The 19,757-nt window shown below is 40.2% G+C and overlaps 1 protein-coding gene across 1 annotated transcript; it reads right to left on the reverse strand.

Moving 5' to 3' along the window:
• Positions 1–5,484: 5,484 nt before the first annotated feature.
• pgk1 (phosphoglycerate kinase 1) lies at positions 5,485–18,702 on the reverse strand. The gene is made up of 11 exons (XM_073478750.1): positions 18,517–18,702; positions 15,517–15,567; positions 15,178–15,333; positions 14,728–14,872; positions 12,986–13,089; positions 12,717–12,836; positions 10,166–10,280; positions 7,762–7,941; positions 7,478–7,655; positions 6,278–6,376; positions 5,485–6,178 (listed from the first exon to the last, which is right to left on the reverse strand). Exons 1-11 carry the CDS (start codon positions 18,579–18,581, stop codon positions 6,138–6,140), a joined length of 1,254 nt encoding a protein of 417 aa, XP_073334851.1. The 5' UTR covers positions 18,582–18,702; the 3' UTR covers positions 5,485–6,137.
• Positions 18,703–19,757: the final 1,055 nt, after the last annotated feature.

Consider the following 19,757-nt stretch of genomic DNA (forward strand, 5'->3'; position numbering starts at 1 on the left):
CACGAGGAGCATCAGATATACAACCCACAGACATTGTGAGTGTTAAGTTTTTGTTTTACGTTCTCACGCCGTGTTGGCAGGTGGCTGTGTCCGTTGTGAACATCGATTACAGATATTGTGATCGGGTTATGATTCCTGATTCCTGGGGATGATCATTTTTTTTGCATCACAATTTTAATTTTCACAGAAAAAGACACATTAACATCATGATGACGTGAGCGCTGTTTGAAGTCCGTACCAGAAAAACATATTTTCGTACATATAGAGAACAAGATTTGTAGGCCGGGACATTTTGTTACACTTACATTGACTTTATCAAAACTATCACGCAAAAAAACTTGATTTTGATTAATTGTTCAACTCTAGTTATTATAACGTAGTACGTAGTACAAAAAAGTAGACCCGACCTATTCACCTGGCGGCCCGTGGGCCAAATACCGCCCTTTTACAATCTTATTGCGGCCCTTTGATCCTTTTGTTTGGAGGCTAATTAGCACATTTAATAGTTTTAGTCGAGGGAATTTAAGAGAATCAAACTGACAACCTTCTTCTTTACTACTTTTTCCTCTACTTTTGTAAATATGTTTCTTGTTTCAATTGTCAAAACTCATAAACAAAGCGGAGAGAAAAAAAAGCGCAATGTTTTAACACATTTAAATTCTGAGCTTTACAGGTCAGACGTAGCGAAAGTTTAAGTCTGGCGCCTGACGCTTCACATGCGCTTCACAAGTGTATAAGTGTGAAGCAGACCGATGAGTCACGAAACACATGATTTCACAGACAGATTGTGAAATAACCCCCCCGGGGTCAAGCCAAACACACTTGAAAGAGAAAATAAAGATGGAGAATTAAGTTTTGTGAAAGTGTTGACATTAAGATGCTATCTTATCTCGACAGCCAACGCGAGGGAAGCAGGTTTGCTGTGACGCGATCAAAAACAGGTAAATAAACACGTCACCGCAGCCTCAGATAATGTGTCTGATGATGAGTGATAATTTTGTTGTGTCTGTCTTCTCGTCCTCAAACTTTGACTTGTGTTTTTCAGTCACCAGAGAGAATCAGATACCTACAACCACAATGTATGTATATTACAACACACACCATCTAATCTAATTTCATCACAGCGCCGCTAATCTGTGACACAACGTCTGAATGAAGAAACAGTCGCGCTCGTATAATATAAATTTAGATCCAGCCTTAGTGATGTCTTTGTTTAAAAGCACTCTAACGAACGAAACGAAAGGCTAACGAACATCTAAAGATACACCAGTGTACCACGCTACGTAGCTAACTGATGAATCTCAGTTGATGAAGGTTCTCAGTCATCCAGGTCATGGTAAATCTAGGTGCTGTATCGTAGGCAACTGGACTTGTTTCAGTTTCTTGAAGACGTTTCATCCAAGAGGCGTCTTCAGTTCTAACTAACTGGAGGGGAGCTGCAGGCTTTTAAACAGAGTTGTTAAGTTTAACAACCATTCACACCTGGGCCTTGAAACTCCCATGAAGGCCGGTTTGACCAACGACCCACACGTGTCCTTAACGACTCTGTGAGGACACTCCCACACAGAGTTTAAAAGCCTGCAGCTCCCCTCCAGTTAGTCAGAACTGAAGTAGCCTCTTGGATGAGAGCTGACACAAGTCCAGTTGCCTACAACACAGCGCCTAGATTTAATGAATCTTAGCTGTGATTGATGGTTGGACATCACGACATTACTGGTTGAAATTGGTTGTATCAAGTCTACAGTATGTAACCACACGTCATATTATGTTTTTACAGGAAGAAAACATGATATACATACAATTATTTTGGCATATTTTATTAAAAAAGTTCTCAATACGATCAGGGATGTGATCTAAAAGGGCCGAAGAGCATCTTTAACGCGTGTCAGGCTGAAATCTCATTTCGAAACTCTTGCACAACTGAACTTTGACACAACTCTATGGAGCAACGCACTGTATTGGCTAATCAGACAAATGTAACAGCACATTCCAGTTAGAATATTCTGCTAAACTTCATTTTATTGCCACAACCGAGGATAAAAATGATTACTGCTGTGATAAAATCTTGTCTCTTAGTATTATAAATTAATAGCAGAACAGTGTTTTTGGCATCTCATAAGCCTTTAATATGGTGTATGTGTATATATGTTTCTTTATAGTTGAAAACTTTGGAAAATGTTTTATTCTTTTTACTTTTTTCCAGAGTGAGTCTTTGGATTCAGTACAGAGCTGGAGAGATGTGATTAGCTTAGCTTAGCATAAAGACTGGAAGCAGGGGGAAACAGCTAGCCTGGTTTTATCTAAAGTAAAAAAATATATACACCTACCACCAACTCAAAATATCACTAGTTAACACATTTTATCTCCACAAATGTAAACAACAATTAAGGAGAGTACGTGTCGGAACTATTTCTTCAGCGTATTCATCCGCTCACCCATTGTCACTGTGCTTGGCTATTGTTTGTCAAGAAATAGTTCCAGCACATAACTCACAAATTGTAGTTTTAACATCAATTAGATAAAATGTGTTAATTAAAGAGCTTTTAATGTGTTTTTTTCTACCACTCTAACACTAATTCATCTGTTTGTTTGTTTTTTAGTGAAACTCGTAATGAATCTTCACCAGGTGAGCTCACTGTGTCTTTTTTTTTGAAGGTTTAAAACAAAGAATTTGAGTTTATTGTGATGTAATCTAAGATTTCAACACCAACTGCAGTACTGGCTTTTATGCTTCACACATTTGAGGTGAACTGATAACATTCACATTACATAAAAAGCTGACTTTCATGCCAGGAGGTCAAGGTGATGGTGGTGGCGGTGGTACACCTTGGCCAGAAGGCTGCTGAGCGTAGTGACCGCCGTTCAAGAATAGCTTTGAGAAACCACGTCAGGACTTCTTCAGCTCGGTTAGTGGCGACCAAGTGGTTTTTGAGCCCAAACATGACCAGACCTTAAGCACAGCATTGTCAAAATTATAAAAATGGAGCCTGAAGAAACATAAAGATAAGCATAAAGAAAGTTTGAACCTATCCGTGGATTGCAGAAACATTTGCTCTGGCGATCGGGTTGCGATGATCCATCAGAAGAGTTTTAAGAATCAGAATCAGAATCAGAATTACTTTTATTGCCAAGTAAGTTTTCACATACGAAGGTCTGTAGGTGCAAAAACAACAAACAATACTAAAAATAATTTAAAAAAATATACTAAAAACATAAATATAAATGAAAAATGGAGATTTTAAATAGGTGTAAGGATAACCAGATTTATACAGTAGTGGAAAAAGTTCTGACCTGGATGTGAAGGTCAAAGTAGAGATGGATATGAGCAAAATAAAAGTGTCTGTTGACTGAAACTTACATTAACGTTGAATCACTTTGTATTACAGCTACAATTGACAACCAGTCAAGCTATGGAAACATTAGAGATTGTAAGTTTACACTTGATACACGATAAACACATTGAATCAACATTTATTTTCATGTATTTATCATCATATAAATACATCACTGCCGTGCCCTCGTTATGATCTGTTTCACTCTGTGTTGCTGCAGCTCACACAGGAAGCCTGGAACACACATATGTGTGAGTATTTAAGCTCCTTTCACACACGTTCTCATTGGAAACAGAACCTTTAGGTTCTTTTTTTTGCAAATGGTTCAGTTCTGTTCAGATGTGGAGAGACTGAGAATACACTTATTTAATTTTCTTTTAAAAAATCACCAGATTTCAGTCATTTCTCATAGAAATCAACTGATCAGCTGCGTCCGTAGTATAAAATACCAGAGAGGAAACATTGTCTGTAGCTCACCAGCTGCTACGGTAACTTACAAAGACAGTACATATACTGAATAAATGAGTAAATACTGAGTATTTCTACTACATTTATTTTGACTATATTCTCTTTACTTTGCAAATTTCAATTAATATAATATGCACAATCTAATTTAACTAACAATTTATGTTTTGTCGTAGGTTTAGATTAACATCAGCGCATAAAATAATCAAGATTAGGTTTAAACTTTATCAGCTAATCATCTGTTTATAAAAAGTTTAATGCTCGTGTTTTTGTTCAGAGATCCACTCCCGATGTCACTGTATGAAAATGAAGAACAGAATAAAAAGAGGATATCTGGTGAGCATTGTTCCATGTTCTTCTGAATCGTACCCTTAAATAAAAACGACATAAAATGAATTCAAAGATGATATTTTTTTGCCCTCTGCATGTTTTTATAGATCCCGATGAAAGTCCCAGTGTGTATGCAAACCTCCCATCACCAGATGGTGAGCTCAATCATTGTGTCTGATTAAAAATAAGAGGTTTAATTGTCGTACTGCAGGCTGAGTCGTAGGAATGTGAAAGATAATAACCGACATTGAACCTGTTGTTTCATCAAACAGATGAGGACGACTACGAGAACTCTGACTTCCTGAAGCAGCAGGAGGGTGAGTGTCACAAACAGCATTTTTTTGAAAACTATATTTTATATTTTTTTGATATAACGTTTGATAAAATGTGAAGATTTGCCATTATATTATATTTAAAAACTGTTGTCAATTAAATGTAAGACTTATAAATACCTTCTCAGGAGTTTAAGGAGAATAAATTCAATGACTTTTAAGACTTTTCCAGGCCTGCAGATTACCTGACAGTAAAATATGAACCATTATTTTTTTTTTTAGCAATAGACGAGCCTGATTATGTGAATGAAAACGGGGAGTGCTGATGACGACGCGACTGGAAACGGCAGACAACAACAACAATCTGCTCTCTTCAACTTTGTTTTTTGAACTAACTGTAAAAGTGTGTTTTATATTTCTGCGATGTTTTAATGTACAGCTGTGGGAATAAAATGCTCATGGACTGCTCATGATTGTGATGGAAACTGAGGCTGCCATCTAGTGGTGAAAAATCCATAGACCTATACAATGCAAAAGCAAACAAATGAGATAAAGAAGAGCTTATAGTCAAAATGTAAAGTATTAAAGAATTGGTGAGCTTTATATTTTAAGGAGGATAAGTGAATGACTTCCTCCACATTATCAGATTATCTGACAGTAATGTTACTGACCTGTGCCAACTTTTTACTCCAACGGTGCAAGAAATACCATAATGTAAAATACACTCTGCCACAAATATACTGAATATACTAAATATATATACATGTTCATGTTCTGTATTCAAAATGCTACTTGAAGCAACTATAGATGTATCAAATGTTTTTTGTTGTTAGCCAACAGTAAAAAACAAAAAACAAAGACTGTAATAATAAAAAGAGAGAGAGAAAGAATTTTTGTGGACTATGAGAGGAATGATTATTTTCAGTCAGGCAGTCACAGAGGACATCCATGGGGGAGGGGGTTCTGGGTTGGGTCCTTGGGTCAGTACAGTCAGGTACGTTGGGCTAATGTGTTATGACACCACTGTACGGTGAGTTGCCGTTTCATACAGAGCCCTCGAGTAAGAAGAATCAGTCAGAGAAAAGTTTTTACACAGAGACGGTTTTTATTATCCTGAACAGATCAGTCAGAACAACCAGAGAAGACGGATGACAAGAGCCGATGGCGATAGTTAGTGTGGACAGACAGAAAATATAACGTCTAGGTACACACGCACACATCACATGAACCGTTTCAATATATATATATATACTGTATGAGGGTGGTGCGGTGACGTTACCAGGGTGGCTATGCAAAAGTGACGTAGCAACACACACATTCACACACAGTAGTGTCTCAGCAGGAAAATTCAGCATCCGAGCAAAATAAACAGCTTCCACCTCATCGAGCCATTTGATCCGTTTCTGTCTCCATTAGCCGTCACGTGACTTGTAATCCCAGCAGATTGACTTGATGAGTTTCATCAGCGTGTTAAAAGTAAGGCAGAAGAAGGCTCTTCTTGTTACAGACAGCGGGTGAAAGAAAACAATCCTCCTGTGAGTCACAGCTTCGAAACAAAGACTGAACATGAGATTAAATGGCAGGTGAGGCAGGTGTGGCTGTTTCTGCACACTGAGGAGGTTTCAGGAGTAAACAGCAGTCTGGCTGAGTAGCGACACACCTCTCTCACACATACACGCGAGGTACATACGCACTTCCACACACGCAAAAACACACACCAGCAGGCTGATGGGGAGGTTTAGACGCTGCTCAGTGCGTCCACACCGGGCAAGACTTTACCTGAGGACACAGAGAGAGACACACAGTCAGCGTCATCGTCAAGCTTCAGGACACAAACATGAAATGATGCGAGTTGATTTGTTTTTTTGTGCCGCTCACCCTCCAGCAGCTCCAGGCTGGCGCCGCCTCCTGTGCTCACATGGCTGACCTTGTCTTCTGTGTTCCACTTGGCGCAGCAGGTGGCAGTGTCGCCCCCACCTGGACACAAACAAACATACAGGATTTAAAGGTTAAATATGTGACATTTTCAGCATTAATAAATGCAGCAAACAACTATTTGCTGCATAAAAATATAGCAGAGTCATGAAGTCACACCTCCTCTGTGTGAGCTTTTTTTTTTTCTTTCCGTTTTCAACACGGCGGCCTGGTGAGAAACTCTCACCGGAAATGTTTTTGAAAACATTTGAGGTGAGAAATAGGCTATGCAATAACAGAATCTTGATTCATGCATGATCAGTGTTGCGCATTTAGACAGTTTGATCCGGTTTTGGTTGCCAGTGCGCGTTTAGATCCTCCTTTCCTGTCCTTTCCTTTCCTTTCCTTTCCTTTCCTTTCCTTTCCTTTCCTTGTCGTATGTTTCACCTTTAAGGGTTATTACAACATCTTAAAAGACCTGTGCAAGGCGGCAGGGCAGCTCAAGTTATATTTGTTTTGACAGTTGTGACACGATAGCCAAGCTATGTCACCAAAAGTTACGGAGGTTTGAGTTCATTAAATGCTTCAGAGAGCTTTGGACTCTGTTTAAAACAAAAGCTTCCTCGTAAGAAAGAGTTTGTGGTGGAGACACGACCTGTTAAAGTACAATGCAGTAAAATAAACGACAGCAGCCAGTTTGAAAAATTGTTAAAGGATAAGGACTGAAACTATTCTACAGATCTTTATTTGCAAAAAAAAATATCAACAAAAATATCACCACTTTTAAGATTTTCATCCTTTAAGATTCTCAATAAATCTGTGTCATTTACGTTCACTAATCACAGCTCTAGTAGTTTTTATTGTTCGTGACGGAGCCCGCCGTTCTCTCACGGCATTCAAATGACCTACTGTACCTACGCACAGGAGATTCACAGGAAATCACTTTAAACATTAAAAGTATGTCACAATCCGACGACAGGATGGCTTTTATTGTAAAACAACAGTTCTGATTTTCTGTGGTTTTCAGCATCGAACAGTTTTAAATATTGTGTCAGCAAATCTGGTCATAGTGGAAAAAAACCTGTTTATGTGACGACTTCTTTATTAAAACAAAGAAATACGACTGAGACAAAGATACAGAAGCTCCCCTGTTGTTTTTCTTACCGATAATTGTGACGCAGCCTTTACCGGTCACCTCAACCACTTTGTCCATCAGGTTCTTTGTCCCTTTGGCAAAGTGTTCCCACTCAAACACACCGACTGGGCCGTTCCACACGATCTGCTTGGCCCTCAACACGGCTTCTGCGTAGGCCTTGGAGCTCTCTGGTCCACAGTCCAAACCCTGCAGAGAAAATGACCAACAGAGTGAGATTTCAACTTGAATGCGTTCTGTCTGGATGAATGAAGGACCATCTGTCAGTGTCAGCTCTCCAGAAAAATCTTCTCACCATCCAGCCGGCGGGGATGCCAGCAGCGACGGTTGCAGTGCCGGTTTTGGCGTGCTCATCAAACTTGTCAGCAGTGACGAAGTCGACGGGCAGCGTGATCTTGACGCCGTTCTTCTCTGCTTTGGCCATCAGCTCCTTGACGATGCCGGCGCCCTCCTCGTCGTACAGGGAGTTACCGATCTGACGGGAGAGAAAAGTAACATTAAGTACACACAGCAGACTTATTTAAGAGTTAGGAGGTGGTTTGTGATGTGTTGCACAACGACAAATAACAGACAAGATATCAGCAGGTCACAAAAGACGTGAAATTAAGAACATATGTGCAGAAGTTTCCCCCATTTTCTTTTGTATTGTTTTGCAAATAAACACGTACATCGTGCTGTGGTTGATTCAGGAGTTTCTTTCGATAATTCACCATAAATTTAAAATGTTTATAGGTTTAAATTAGCCTTCCCAACACCACCAGAAGTTGTCTGTGTTTGAAAAATCAAGCGGAGAAAAAGCAGACAAACCCACCAGTCAGGATCTTTCTTTGATTAGTTACTAGGTAAGAAAGTTCTGTGATTGTTGGTATTTTCTACAAGACCTTTACTAATTCTAAGTTAAACAAGTCTACGCACATTCTTGTGTGACATTAAAGATTATCAATACTATTTGACCAAAATAAAAGACGTGTTAGCTTTTAGAAATCAGGAGTATTGAACGTTGGTGGTGTTCAAACAGAGTTTTGAAACCACTTTGTTTTGTCCGTGTCACAGAAGAGATTCAGAATCGTGCTGATAACACACGTTTGACTTCTCACAAAAAGATTTGAATCAACTAGTCTTTGTCTAAAGGGTCAGTTCACCCAAATTACAAAAGAACAGATTTCCACACTGCAGCGGTATCTCGCCATGCAGATAATTTGGTTTTATTTGTGCACGTTTTAAGTTATCAGTCTCTGAGATTTCCACCTCCACTACAACACAACAGAGGTGAATGAAACTGAAGGTGGTTTTCACAGGACAGAAAAAAGAAATCAGCAGAATCTCTCCGGACTGCTCTATTAAGGACTTCATTGGAGCTCCTTTTTACTACAGAAAGAGTGGATTATCCAGATCCCATTCTGAGCCTCAGTAATACCAAAAATATTTTTAGTGCAACCTTAAAAAAGGGTTTATATTTATGCGTTTAGTCACTTCTATTATTGTTCTTCGTTGTACCTCTGTTTGGTAGATAAACACGCTCCAAGAGGGCTGTTCCAACTTTGGGGGATGTAAACAGGAACTATAATTTTACCCTGGAGCCTTTATTTATAATCGCCACCATTAAAAGTATGTCAAATTACCTGTTAGGCGCTCCTGTTTGCAAACTACCCATGAATGTACCAACGACTATCACTGAATTAATTTGATACTAAAATAAACTTAAAATTGTCAATTCTCAGGCAAATGATTTCAGATACGATGATATTTCCTGGAGAAGGAGTATGATTCTTGACACTACAATCGGGCGTGTATTTAAGTACCTACATTACCTCTATGAGCTGTTTGTCACGGATACTGCTGCTGTTTCAACTGCTGACCATCATGCCAAACAATAACTAACTTAAAAGATCGGCATGTACCTGTCCCTTTCACCTCACGCAGTATCTTTGTTTGAGAAATTAGGAAAATATGTAGTTTGAGTGAACTGACCCTTTAGACAAAAAGCTTATCTTCTCTAATCTTCCTGTCAGAAGTCAGACTCGGGTCGTGAACGTGACTCTCAGTCTCTTCTGTCGAACAAAGCAATGAAATTTCACAGGTCTGTTTGAACACCACCAACGTTCAACAGCGAGTCCAGCAGCTCGATGACGAGAGCAGGTTGGCTGAGTGGTGAAGACACGGAAATTGTGAAACACCTGAAATATAATACAGATTTATTTTTCTTTGCCTGACATGGGTTCATTGTAAATACCTTGTTAGGTGTTTCTGTTGTAAAATGTCTAATTTACACTGGCTATTTAGAGGTAAATAGAAAAATAATTGCCTTTCCAATATTCACTCTCTTATAGCTCTGTTTTTGGTCTGGACGCAAGTCTGACGTCTAAGTCCTGAGGAGAAAATGTGGCTCTCCAGCTGCTAAATGCTCCACTATGTTCGCCAGCTGGTCGCTACTTCTCTCTGTCAGCTGTTTGGTGTTGAGCAGGTCATGTACGGTGTGTATTTACAGCTTTTTTATTGAAAAAAACTTGCCTGCTGTGGCCTAGAAAACCAAAACACAGACACCTTTCAAATATACGTAGTCATATGATCTCACGTAAATGTTGATTAAACCACATTGGATAACAAGTTATGGTTCATGTGTATTTGAGAGATATAAAGTGATTTTACGCTGGATTTAAATGTTCTGTCAGTGATACTCTCCGTGTCGTCGTCCTCACCTCCATGTTGTTGAGGACTTTGAGGAAGGTGAAGGCCATGCCGCCGCCAATGATCATCTCATTGACCTTATCCAACATGTTGTTGATCAGCTGGATCTTATCTTTCACCTTCGCTCTGAAACACAGACAGAGAGAGGCAGAACACATCAGTATAGATAAGACACACACATATAGAGAGAAAAAACAAGACAGATGTACATTCAGTACTCAACTGGTTCATAGCTACAACAGAATGTATGACCTGGGATTTGATTTGATTTTGGGTTGGTCAACAGACCAAAACCCAGAGTTTACTTTCATATAAGACAAAGAAAAGCACTAAAAATTAACAATTAACAAGCTAGAACTAGTCATTTATTGAACATTTTTGCTTGAAAAATGACTAAAACACTTAAAACAGTTGGAGATTAATTTTATGTCGATTAATAATAGCAATAAACTTTATTTAAACAGCGCTTTACATGGTTGAACCAGGATTTAAACATTTCAGGAATGCAATGACACAAAAAACAAAAACAATCTGACATTTAAATTAATACAAATGTAAAACCCTTCTGAGAAATTATTTAAAAAATGTCACTAACAGCCTCAGATCATAATTCTTTGTATAATCGATCGATTGATTAATTGCTGAAGCTTTAAAGCATTAACCCCACAACTGTCACAACGAAAGATAAAACAGCTGCCGACATCATAACTTTCCAGAGTGGTAAAACTGACTCACAGTATAATAAACTGTTGTGTAGTGTTTTGGCCGCTGATAACTGTTCAAAAGCATTAATCGGTTACTCAAACTGAACTTCCAGGATCTTTTTAACAGCACCTGATTGGCTCCTGGAGCAACACACCCCCACTGACCCAGCCCCTTCATCTGAAGGTGTTATGTATCATAACACTAATTATGTCGGTTAGTAACGACAGTTTGTACAGACACACACACACACACACACACACACACACACACACACACACACACACACACACACACACACACACACACACAGAGACACACACACAGACACACACACAATTCCACCAAAAATCAGTATTCATAAAATAAGATCGTCAACTCACTAATGAAAATATCTTTGAGCATTCAGACAGAATTACAGTCGTCAAACACACGATTTCTCTGCTCTTTCACTGCTGTCTAATCATTACACACCAACGGTCGCCATCCTCTTGTTTGTGAACCGGAGGACGGTGATTGGCTGCGTCGCTCGATGCTGAGCGGAGGTGACGGTTGTACAATGGACTCAGGCTAAAACGGACTCTGACATGAGGCCAAATCCCACATGTGGCCGCTGGCAGCTCGGTTAAACTGAGCGTCTGTTACAGCAGCTTCAGCCCGTGTCTCCTCTGTGTTCATTCAGCTGTGACGCCACAACACAAGAAACTATAAAACCACTTGCAGCACCCCAGAGACAAGGAACCACAGGAAGTAGCGCTCTGCCAGCTCATGATGAAAACACTAATTAAGTTGGGAGCGTTTTGATGCGGTTATTATGTTAAAACTTTTATCTTCACCGTCTTCTTTGGCCGTCTTTGTACACTGTGACCACTTCAGTCCCGCCTGTAGTTTTATGTCTTGTATACATGATCTCTGTATTTTCAGATGAAACAGAGTTACCCTTCACTGTCTACTAAACACAGTTTGAATGCTTTGATGCTCACATGGGAAAACAAGTTATTGCCGTTATCACTGAACATGATTTAACTTTAAACTTCATCAGCCAAACAACCCGAAAACTATTTCTGAGGTAATAATGCTGGGAAAGAGCTTTAACAAATAAAGAAAAATATAACTGTTTATCCAACATGCTAACACTGTGTGTGATCTCTCATCTCTGCCTGCTCTCTATCTGAGCACTAACAGCTGAGCAGTGAGCGTCTTGAAGAGAGCAGTGTACAAGTGACACCACAGATTACATAATGAGCTTATCGTCTCTATTCCTGGATGGTCACCTGGGTATTTTAAAAAGAAGCTGCTGTGTGATGATACCTGAACCGCAGGAGAGGGAGAAGACTGTATGTAATGTAACTACAGTTAAAATTGGTATCATTTTGTGCTGTAAAGCAGATTTTAGTCCCACGCCAACCAAGTACACAATGTACAACACAGTGTAGGAGGTAAAATATTAATGTTCTGCTGGGGTTCAATTGTTCTGGCAAAGGTAAGTTCTGACGGACTTTAGTCCTGCATGAAAAAAAACTGAGGTTTGTCGAGAAAAAAAGGCCAAACTAGGCTCAACTTCCAACAAAACGGCTGGTAAATGACTGTAATGTAAATATTGTATTTCCACTGTTTACTTCACAATCATCACTCTAGTTCTTGTTGTGTTAACTTCCCAGAGACATAAAATCCTGTGTCAGTAGTTCTGTGGATTGGTTTAGCACCAAAATCTGTTATTTGAACTCAACTTTCCTGGATTGTACAGTATTTCCTTCCCTACACATCACCACAAATGCAGTTCCTGGCATTGTTTTGACCAAGGTCTGTTTACTGTTTGAAGTTCAAACTTGATGAATTGTGGAAATGAACAGTTCTCACCCTCCGAGGATGGCCAGGAAGGGCTTCTGTGGTTTCTCCAGCGCCATGGCGAAGTAGTCGAGCTCCTTCTTCATCAGGAAACCAGCCGCCTTCTGAGGAAGATTCACTCCCACCATGGAGCTGGGAGAGAGAAGGAGAAAGAAGAGAGGAAAGAGGAGCAGAGGAAGAGGATGAAAGAAAATCCAGTCAAAAACCAGCAGATATTTCTGATATATCATCATAGATGCTGTCCTCCATTAATCTCCACTGTATCCACACAGCCGGCTCACCTGTGGGCCCTGTGAGCCGTGCCAAAGGCATCGTTGACGTAAACGTCTCCGAGTTTGGACAGAGACGCCCTGAAGGAGTCGATCTGCTCCTGGGTGGCCTTAGTCTGAGGGACAGAAAGACACAAGAAAGAGTTTAGAGAAGAAGAGAGGAGGACGGAGACGAACAGAAAGAAAGAAGTAGTGTGTCTCTGTGAAGTTTGTATCTCACAAGAGATCAGTTATCATTTGAGGAACTACTGGTAAGCAGATGAAAACAATTTGACTGTTTCTAAGCGAGGGACTCTCTTTATTATTATTCTTTATTCTTTTTAATTCTTTCTCAAAGTGTTCAGTATTTATTAATTAAAAGCCATATTTCCATTTTATTTCAACAGCAGTGTTGGGTGAAAATCACTGTTGTGAGCAGCTGCTGCATCGGTTTCATTATCTTTCTATAAAAAAGATTCAAAGCATGTTTCAGTGTGTTTTTTGTCACTAAATTAAGGTGTTTCTGCTCCTTTTCTGGGGCCTTTAGGTGCATCTGTTCAAGTATGTGTGTCCGTACGATCAGTCAGTCATTGTGGATCAGGTTCCTGCTGCACTTTAACAGGCAGAGGTCAAGACTGTGTGACTGAAGGGCAGAAAAAGGTTAAGAGAGCTCTTCAGTGTCGTTTAAATGTCAGATGAGCGCTGCACGCTTCGTTACTGCCTCCTACATTTTCCCCTCAGTCCGCATGACAGATACAGTTAGAGAATAAAAACTGCTGTGTTAGAAAGGATACTTGTATTTGTTATGGTGCCTCTTTTATACTTATGGAGCTGGGACAAACTTACTAAGTTTTGTTTGACTCAACCAGTGAGATTATATAAACTCTGTCACTGAGAAATGTTCATATAATGAACTAAAAATAGAGTTTCCTGTCTGATACAGTAGAGCTGTACAGTAGAAACCAGCCCACCAGGCCACATACCAGTCAGGCCTCTCAGGACAGGAAAAGCAACACGTCCAGCCAGGACAACCCGCTGACCTTCAGGATAAATGTCAGCAGGTCAAAGCTGCAGAGTCACTCCAGGACCAACATTCATACAGTGTCTGAGGAGCTGAGTGTGGATCTGTAGCTATATCAGACCATCTGTAGTAGCATAATGAACGAGAAACTCATAGGCTGAAACGCTGAGGTGATTTCAGAAACAACCAGTCTCTGCACCACTCCTGACTATGACATCATCAGATGGTGACGCAGCTATTTCAGAGGGACACTGCAGCTGGAGTGACTGTGCGTTTTCCTTCAGGTGACCGAGAAAATTCTGCTGGACAGAGACTCGAGGCAGAGTCTGCTGTTCTCTCTCTGACAGCCAGAGCAGACAGATTTGACACCAAACAGCCTAATCAGAGCCTTGAAACTGTCCAGATGACATCAAAGTAGTTAATTTGTGATGCTTTGGATTGCAGAGGGTTTTCAAAACTAGTGTTTACCGAGCCAATCAGATAGAAAGTGGCCCAGTTGAGCAGTATGACCACCAATCACTAACCCAAACCATGGATGATTCAGAGACCAGGACGCTAACAACAACATAATGGACTGGAAACCCAACAATGGACTACAGTTCCATAATTGAATAACTTATTGATCTGAGACCAATAAAGTCTAATAATTACATGATATGAGCTTAACAATTGATTTCTGACTCTCACTGGTAACATATATACACTAAATATCCAAACACCATTAACTGTGCCCTCAGACTGCAGGCAGCCTCACCTTATTTCCAGAGGCGTCCTTGCCTTTTCCCTCCTCGGCGACGTGGAAGCGGAGGTTCTCCAGCAGGATGACGGATCCGGCGGCGGGGTTAGCGCAGGCAGCTTCCACCTCCGCACCCACACAGTCCTTCAGGAAGGTGACATCCCTGCAGAGTCACAGAGGACCAGTGAGGATGTGTGCGCAGTGATTTCTTACAGGCTCGACAGAGCAAAGTCAATGAGAAGAGACACTGATGGAGACAATCATGAAATAATTATCCCAAGAAACACTGCTATGATTTAATACTTTTACATCATAGCAGTAATTTAGGTTGGATGAACTAGAAAGCCAAATGGTAGCTCATACAAATACATACAAATATTTAAAGTTTATTACTTGATTTCTATTCTTTAAGAAGTAACCTGAACGTGTTAAAAGAAGGGAATCCAGTTATTCAGTCCATCAACTCACTTTCCCAGCAGGGTCTTGAGCTCGGCAGCGACGGGCTCCAGAGAGTATTTCTCAGGCACAAAGTTTCCGTCAGGACGGCCCAGATGGCTCATCAGCACGACGGATTTGGCCCCTTTGTCCAGGCAGTGTTTGATGCTGGGAACGGCCGCCTTGACCCTAAAAATGAAACCCAAAATTAAATCCATCAATCCTTACACCTTTTATCTAACTGACTAAAGAACATGATGATTGTTTCGTTTGTGAAAGGATAACGTTTATTTCATTTAAGACGTTAATAGTTTGCTTAATGATTTTAACTTTAAGAACAGAAAGCGTGCTTCAGAATTAGACGGACTTTACCTCTGGTTGTTTGTGATATGCTTGTCTTTCATTGGGACGTTGAAGTCAACCCTGAAAGAGAAAAAAATGTTATTATCAGAAAGAAGTAGACCAAGAGATGTTCAATGCATTACAGAAGCTTTTTGTGACTTCCACATTTCTGCAGTTCTTCAGCTATAAACTGAACATGTAGTCTGACATTATCAATGTAGAATAAGGTTTGTTTTGGTTTTTTTTATGTTTTAATATGCAGGGTTTGAGTAATTAAATGTTGCTCCGTTTGACTACTTTGATGACTCCTAAACTGTATGATTTGTAGTTCCTGATCACAATCCAAAGACAGGAGAAGAAGCCTTTTTAATGGGAGGATTGGGTCAAGAAAGAAGTTTTTACATTGGAAGATCCACACAAAAATAAATGAATTTAAATTCTGAATGAACAGAAATTGAGAAAATATTACTTTATCAATGCTAAAAATATCCACCCCTCACTTGTTGCTGCAGTGCTTTGTTTTACATGTAGGATTATTGGCATCCATACAAAATACAGTCAGACGCGTTTAGACACTTCCATTTCGCTGGCAGCATCAGTGCCTATACGCTGCCCCTCCCACTGAGCTGGATGCATACGCAGCCATGCAGCGCTGCACGAGAACATGCTGCATCCCTCGTACTCCAGGCTGTTACACAACCACCTCCCTCCTCTCTGTCTGAGGACCTGATGTACTGAGACACATGATCAGCCTGCACGCACACACACACACACACGCTGCACCCACTGCAATTATAATAGCGATCCATTGTCTGAGCCTGAAACCCCACTGTCAGCAATTCAGTGGCTCAACAGCTCCCAAATAGAGAGAATCGTCTAACAACTGCAGTAGTTTTCCGCTCTTATGTCGCTCCATCTGTTGCATGTGGATCTGCAAGTCATTGAACAAAAGAAACTGGACTGAGGCTTTTCTCAGAGGCGGCGCTGCTCTTTAGGCTCACTGGATGAATTAAACCTTGATGATTGAAGATAACTGATCATTTCACATTTTTTAATTTTAAAAATAAGTTAATTAGCAATTATCATGTTGTGAGGAATGATGGATGATTTAACAGCCTGGAACTCTTAATAACATTTATTGTAGACTCCTTCCTGAACCTGTTTTGCAAATTGCAAAAAGTGTTGTCTTCCTCTGAATCTGTAAAAAATGTCGACACTGGTGAAGACATATTTGACCCAAGTGCAGCAGCTTGACATTCTTCTTCCCCTCTGTATTTTTTTGGCAGATCAGACACCAACTTTAAAGGTTCATACCTCCTGAACCTTGTATCAGAGGGTGTAGAAGCTGCACTTGTTCGTATTATTGGCTCTATTTATCAGCTCTAATTTCATTATCGATTGATAGAAATACCACCAATTTATTGTCATTAGTAGCGGGATGGTAGTGCCAGGATTTAAAACGCTATTTTACACTTTTCTTGTAATTTATTGGAGCTTCTTTGGCTCCATTTTTGAGTTTAACTCAACCAATGAGACAGTTTCAGTCTCTAATAAATGTCTGTGTGTAAAACAGTAACTTGTGCTGAATAAACTGCACATTTAATGATGCTACTGTGAGCTATATGATAAGAAGAAGACCAAGCATGTGCGATGGCTCTCTAGGAAGTCAGTTCTTGGCCTCTGCTGGATTTGGCTGTTGAACAGATTTCTGTCAGGCACTGCCGGGTCTCTACAGCAACGTCCCACTTTCCTGCTTTTTAATTCTGGACCAGCAGCTCTCACAATCAGGGGAGTAGCACAAACTTCTGCACCCTGTATGGCTAATGATTCTACTTCCCCTTCCGGTCAAATGATCCTGCACACAATGCACTCTGTCTGAAGCTGGAAGATCATAAAACAAAACACACAACAAGCTATGACAGGCCCGGGGTGTGAGGTGCGGTGACTTATCATCTCATTGTTAGTCTCTGCACAGAGAAAAACTCAACATCGAGTGACTGTGACCTTTTAACACTGAGCAGGGCGAGCTGGGGGGCTGCTGCTGCTGCCGGTGAACCTTGTCCTATGCCGCCTGTCATTGCATCACCCGGCTGAGCAAACTAAAATGGCCCTTTGACATTTTCTACAGAGGGTGTCGGTTTCAAGTGCACTTTCATCAATGACCAGAAGAAATATCAAGCGAGCAGAGGAAAAAAAATGACCTGACAGTGCTGCATTTCAGATAAGTTGAGCAGCTTTTTATTCTTAAAAAACTGATTTAGGTTGTTGAGCCAGGCAGCACGACATCCTTCCAGGTAAAGAGATTGTACTTGGACTACATAGGAAGGGATTAAAACCTATGTGGACGGCACTGCCTTCGAGCAAGGCACTAAATCAGATTAGTGCTGAATCAGTCCAGTAACACTGGAGTAATAATTTCCTCTTTTGATGAGCAACCAATTATTAACTGTTCAAGTAGTTGAGCAAGAGAGGCGACCCAGTTTTCGGTGTTTCCTGCTTCCACTTCCTGCAATTTGAAGACATCACTTAGGGCCATGTGGATTGTGAATTTGCACATAATTTGAAGCTTTTGCACTCAAAATGATCAAAATATAATACCTGGATGGTTGATGAGCTTCCTTATACTATCAAAACAATCTCACGTATGTATTACATTTCATTACAGCATAAAATGTTGGATTACTGCAGTGATAATGCATTTTAATGTCAAGGTCTGACTCTGACTACATCTCTGGGTTGCATCCATGCAGCATCTCCTCTCGGGCACGTAACATGGATGGAAAACGTGACAAACCAACCAAGTTCACTTCCTGTCCTCTGCCCGTTGGTCTGAACTGACTCACACACCGCTCACCATCACTTTTAACATCTCCACATAAACTCTGCGGGAGTATAAAGCAAGTGTGTGTCCACATGAGAGGTTTGGTTTGTGGACCAGAACATCTCTCAAAATGTGAGTTAGCCACCTAGCTAACGTCAAATTAAGCCTATTCACGAATAGCGGCGTTAGCTAGGTAATAAAACGCTCACCTCATAATGACCCGCTTCCCCTTGACGTCCACCTTGTCCAGGGTGAGTTTGTTAGACAGAGACATGTTGGTTGTGTTGCTGGTTCTTGCCTGCACCTTCCTTGCCGGGTCTCCTCCGCTTCCTTCGGCTGTTCAGTTACCGAATGGCAGCGATGACCTTAGCGCAGCGCGGAGGAGCAGCGGCGGGGCGGGGCGGAGCACACCCCCCTGCTGCTGATTGGCTACAGCGGGAGGAAAGCTTTGCATTCCATTGGATGTGGCTCCTGTCTGTTCTGTGACGTACACACCTCTCTCTGATTACCTCACTCAACTTCAAAGTAAGACTACATTTACTCGAGTAGCCTTCTGTACTCGAGTACAATCTGAAGTAAATAAATATATAAAATATGTATAAATAAATGTAATTTTTCGACCATTCGCTATATAAAGCGCAATACACATTAATATAAATGCACAAATAGCCATAATCCAATAGTATAATGATAATTACACAGATTGTTATGAAATGGGGCATTCTGCAAAATTAGTACTTTTGGTACTTTTGGTGCTCATAATTTGTACTTCTACTTCAGTAAAATCTTGAATGCATGACTTTAGCCTCTAACAAACCATTTCTACACTGTACCATGCACCATGCAGTTTTGGAGAATAAATTCACACTCTGAATTTTAATATTTACAATAATAATAAGGTAATAATATAAACTCAGAAAGACGTATTGTATTTTTTTAGTTTGTTTAGGCATAAAAAACATCTTTCACTTCTGATTAAAAATCTTTCCCCAAAACTACATAGTGCACTTTTCAGGAAAAAAATCTGAGTACTTCTTCCCCCATGGCTACAGAAAAATAGCAAAAACATAGTGTTGAAATTCTCAGGGTTATGAAAAGTCATAACATTTTTATATTGAAAATACTTGTACTTTTTAACCAGATTTATGACAGCTGGAGTCACTGATAAGTTTTCAGAATAAGATTTTACTTTAAAAAAGTGATCAGTTAATAAAATGTAACAAGACTGACAATTAATCAAGTGCTTCCCAAACTATTTGGTTTGTGACCTTTAACGAATAGGGTTCAGTTATAGGCCTCTGATTCAGATTAGTTGTTAGTAATCCCACTTTAAGAGCTAAAACTACCTAACATTTCACAACAAAAACTAAGATTAGATCCAAAACATCAGTGTTTTCTGCTTTAGAAGTTTATATTTTGTTTTTCACCCACGAATGCTTCACGACCCCTC

This window comes from Pagrus major, chromosome 13 (assembly GCF_040436345.1).
Source record: "Pagrus major chromosome 13, Pma_NU_1.0".
NCBI lineage: Eukaryota > Metazoa > Chordata > Actinopteri > Spariformes > Sparidae > Pagrus > Pagrus major.

Bases quoted from the DNA above. Each gene is read 5' to 3' on its own strand.
- pgk1 (XM_073478750.1), bottom strand. From the start codon at position 18,581: ATGTCTCTGTCTAACAAACTCACCCTGGACAAGGTGGACGTCAAGGGG. The intron at 14,873-15,177 runs GTGAGTTGATGG...GTGACTCTGCAG, and splicing joins CTCAAGACCCTGCTGGGAAA to GGATGTCACCTTCCTGAAGG. The intron at 6,179-6,277 runs GTGAGCGGCACA...CTGTGTCCTCAG, and splicing joins CAGCCTGGAGCTGCTGGAGG to GTAAAGTCTTGCCCGGTGTG.